The sequence below is a fragment of the Cryptomeria japonica genome, chromosome 6 (genome assembly GCF_030272615.1).
Source record: "Cryptomeria japonica chromosome 6, Sugi_1.0, whole genome shotgun sequence".
Lineage (NCBI taxonomy): Eukaryota > Viridiplantae > Streptophyta > Pinopsida > Cupressales > Cupressaceae > Cryptomeria > Cryptomeria japonica.
This window is the reverse complement of record NC_081410.1, coordinates 112,391,079-112,394,936: the sequence shown is the minus strand read 5'-3', so window position 1 is coordinate 112,394,936 and position 3,858 is coordinate 112,391,079. Positions and strand designations below refer to the sequence as shown.

The following is a 3,858-nucleotide window of genomic DNA, read 5'->3' as shown; positions in this document are numbered from 1 at the left end:
TTAACTAACCTATAAATACCTAAATTATAATGCTCTAAATGAACCGACACTTTCATTTGGAACGACAAAAAAAAAAACAATGCTTGCAGAGTCGTACTGCTTCGAATTCTACGGTTCAAATTAGTTATTCTACATATTATTTTATAAAACATGCTGTTTTCCCCACCACAGAAATAAACTGGAGAACCAGATCATCATACTGTACGTGACATTACATATATGGCCAGCTTAAACGTGGTGGGATTCGACTGATTTCACAGTACTAGCTTTTTGGAATTTACAGATTGAAATACTCACTATTAATCATTGCAAAACAAAACAGTATAGAGACTGGAAAGAGGCTGAAGCTATTCTGATTCCAAAACAGATTTTTCGTACAACGTGTTGGTGACAGGTTAGTCAATCTCAATCGTTTAATGCAAAATCGACGGTGTAAAACGTGCGACTAACACGCGTGTTAGTGAATCCGTACTGTCGTTTTGGAGCCAGAATAGACACGTCCCTGGAAAGATAGGCCTAGTAAATGTAAAGTGATATGTCATTGTACTACACTGTTATATTTTAATTAAAAAAAAAATCATAGAATTTGTTAGGAAATTTGAAGTTCATCTTATGTTTAGGAATTAATTAATTTATGTAAATTATGCAAATGGATTATCTAATTTATAAAACATAATTAAAGAATGTCTTAACATGACTATTTAATTTAATACTAAAAAAAATTGTTGTCCGTATTGACATAATGTGATGGTTAAGTTGTGTTGTAGTTGTTCTTGTCATCAAGATTCAAATTCTATTAAGATACTATTATTGAATGTTTAAAAGAAGATGAGATCCACTCCAAATCAAAAACATTAATGTTCCTAATATAGAATATAACATGAATAATTCAATTGATTTAAACTTTCATTACCTACCATAAACACCATGACAAAAAGGAGGCAGAATCTAGTAGATAAAATGAAGATAATGCCAAAAAAATAAAATAAAAAATGGGTCACTAGGCTTAGTTTGGCAACAACTGAATGGAAAACCACCACTGTAAGGAACATGACACATGCCCACCAAAGGTAAGAATTGGATTAGAAGTGTAGTGTACGCATGATGGACCAACATAAAATGTTCTTGATGCTCTAAGTTGTGAAGGGCATTGGCTATCATAAATCAATGTCAAAGTAGAGCAAAGGCAAAACTCCTAGCAATTAGCAACAAGTGCATGGTCATTGATTGAGACAAAAGATGCAAGTCTTGGTCATGATAAGTGTTTAAGTGCAATACCATCATTTATTATTTATGTGGTTAATCTTGCATTGATATGTCTTTTTAAGAATTTGACTGCAATATTGTCAGAAATGATTTCTCCACGTGTTTGTTCCCTTTCCTTTATATTTTAAGCCTTGTGCAAGTATCAGTTTATTGGAAGGCCACCGGTCATGGAGGCAAAGGCAGAGGCAAGGGCACATTTTGTGCTGGTTCATGGAGCATGTCATGGAGCCTGGTGTTGGTACAAACTCCTCCCTTTCCTCACAAAGGCAGGCCATCATGCCACTGCAATAGATCTTTCTTCCTGTGGAATTCACTCTCTGGATGCCCATCAAATTCAAACATGGTCTGACATAAATCAACCCCTTACCCATTTGTTCAACTCTCTTCCTCCCCAAGAAAAAGTATGGTCTCTGCACCACTACTAAATTTTTTCTCTTAATACAATCTGTTTTACTTCCATCTGATTTTAATCTGTTGGGTGCAGGTAATATTGGTGGGTCACAGTATGGGAGGCATGAGTTTGAGCTTAATGATGGAGCAATTCCCAGAGAAGATCAAAGCTGCTGTGTTTTTGACAGCATTCATGCCTCTCAGTGGGAGTTCTGCCATTGAAATGATAAGTGAGGTGCAGGCCAGAATTCAGTCATGGGGAGACACAGAATTTGTTATGGGGGAGAATGGAATTCCCATTTCATTCAATTTTGGCCATACTTTCTCAAGGCAAATCTTGTACCAAAACTGCCCAACTGAGGTAACCAGTTATATATCTTCTGCCATTGATTTTTATTTAATTGTATGTTATGAATGATTAATTTGGAGAAATGAAAGTGTAGGATATTGCTCTAGGGGAATTGCTTAGGAAGAAGTTTCCTTTAATAGATGAAAAGGTGATATTTAGCCAAGAGAGATATGGAAGAGTCCCAAGGGTTTATGTAGTGGCCAAGGATGATAAGGCCATTTGGGAAGAGTTGCAGAGGAAAATGATAGCTGAAAACCCTCCTGATAGAGTTTATGAAATGGAAGGCTCTGATCACATGGCATTCTTTTGCTATCCTTCTCGTTTGGCTGAGATTTTGGATGAGATTTCAAGCAGCTACCACTAAGTTTGCTATGGCTGAAAGCCAGAAAAAAATGGGGGATGAAGGTTCTGTAATCTTTTAGTCTCAGAGGAAAGCTTGACTTGTTATTATAATTAACTTTGCTTTATTTAATACTTATGATAGTATGTGTTATTGCATTTTAATCTCTTTGTGTAAGTTTGGAAAATCAATAGCATGTCCCATCTACCACAAGTGGCGAGCACCATCAGTGTTTAATTTGAAAAGCATAAATAAAGGCAAAGTTGTGATCCAAGATGGAACACTTTGGCAAGTTTTTGTCTCTTTGTAGTGTTTAAGTTTGAAACTAATTTATATTGCACCATTATGCAATCAAAGTGGGTCTCTCTTGTGATAACAAGGAAGCGATGTGTTTTTACTGTAGAGGAATTTTCTTTTTAATCCATTCAATGGTAGAATTTGTGCATTGGTAATAGATGATATCACAGATATTATGAACCCCCATGAAAGGCTTTCACGGTCAAAAAAGGGTAGCTGTCACATTCTCGGCAATGAAAATTCCACCATTCAGTAAAAATCAATAGATGATTTTTATCTTTTTGGATTACTCAATGCTCAACGAAAGTTTCACCATTCGCGCACCTGTTTTATTTAAAATCAACTCTTTATATAAAGTCAATTTTGGGATATTATTGAAAATTTTTGCAGGTTGAAGTATCTATTTTATTCAAATATTATTGGAAGTCAGTGGCTTAAATGCACTATTCTATTTAACCATTATTTCAAGTCATGTCATTTTGTTATATGGAATGTATCACTCTATTTAAGTATTATTTTAAGTCAATCAAGGGATGCAATGTCTAATAGTGTGATTAGTTGAACGTTGAAAATAGAAAAGGATTTGGTTAATTTAGAAATAGAGGGCATAAGAATGAGAATGGGAAAAGGTGACAAAGACAAGTGGTAATGATAATCTATGGATGGATAGATATGGGTTTCATGAATATTAAGAATCCAAAGCCTTTCATAAGAACTAATAATATCTATGATATGTATTAACAATGCACAAATTCTATTAAATGAATTAAAAAGAAAAGTCCTATATAGTGAAAACACATCACTTCCTTGTTATCTTATTGGTTCATGGACCCGTGGGCAAACACAATAGAGACCTACTTTGATTGTATAATGGTGCAATTATATGCCATTCCATAACGATGCAATATAAATTAGTTTTAAACTTACAACACTACAAAGAGACTAAGAAAAAAACTTGCCAAAGTGTTCCATCTTGGATCACCTTGTCATCACAAACGCTTGCACCCTTGCCGAGCTATCAACTCAGCAACCTTGTGAAACATGGAAACAACCCCAAAGTGTGGAACCTTGCGCAAGGGGGTTGAATCTCTAGAGAAGGTCAGCTTCCTTCTCAATCCAGGTGCAGGTGTTGAACCAACTCAACACTTCAAAACTAACTCCTAGGCCTATCCTAACAAATTGTAGAGGTAAAGGGAAGAGAGAAATGCTTGAAATA

At 35.2% G+C, this 3,858-nt stretch overlaps 1 protein-coding gene across 1 annotated transcript; it reads left to right on the top strand.

Annotated features, from left to right (window-relative positions):
- The first annotated feature begins 1,377 nt into the window (after positions 1-1,377).
- On the top strand, positions 1,378-2,642 carry LOC131030117 (methylesterase 1). The gene is made up of 3 exons (XM_057960803.2): positions 1,378-1,667; positions 1,751-2,017; positions 2,100-2,642. The coding sequence occupies exons 1-3, from the start codon at positions 1,434-1,436 to the stop codon at positions 2,367-2,369; spliced, it is 771 nt and encodes a 256-aa protein (XP_057816786.1). The 5' UTR covers positions 1,378-1,433; the 3' UTR covers positions 2,370-2,642.
- The last annotated feature ends 1,216 nt before the right edge of the window (positions 2,643-3,858 follow it).

What these genes read in the sequence shown, in the direction of transcription:
- LOC131030117 (XM_057960803.2), top strand. Translation starts at nt 1,434, where the DNA reads ATGGAGGCAAAGGCAGAGGCAAGGGCACATTTTGTGCTGGTTCATGGA. An exon ending in CTCTTCCTCCCCAAGAAAAA is followed by an intron (nt 1,668 to 1,750) that starts GTATGGTCTCTG and finishes TGTTGGGTGCAG; the next exon opens with GTAATATTGGTGGGTCACAG. An exon ending in ACCAAAACTGCCCAACTGAG is followed by an intron (nt 2,018 to 2,099) that starts GTAACCAGTTAT and finishes ATGAAAGTGTAG; the next exon opens with GATATTGCTCTAGGGGAATT.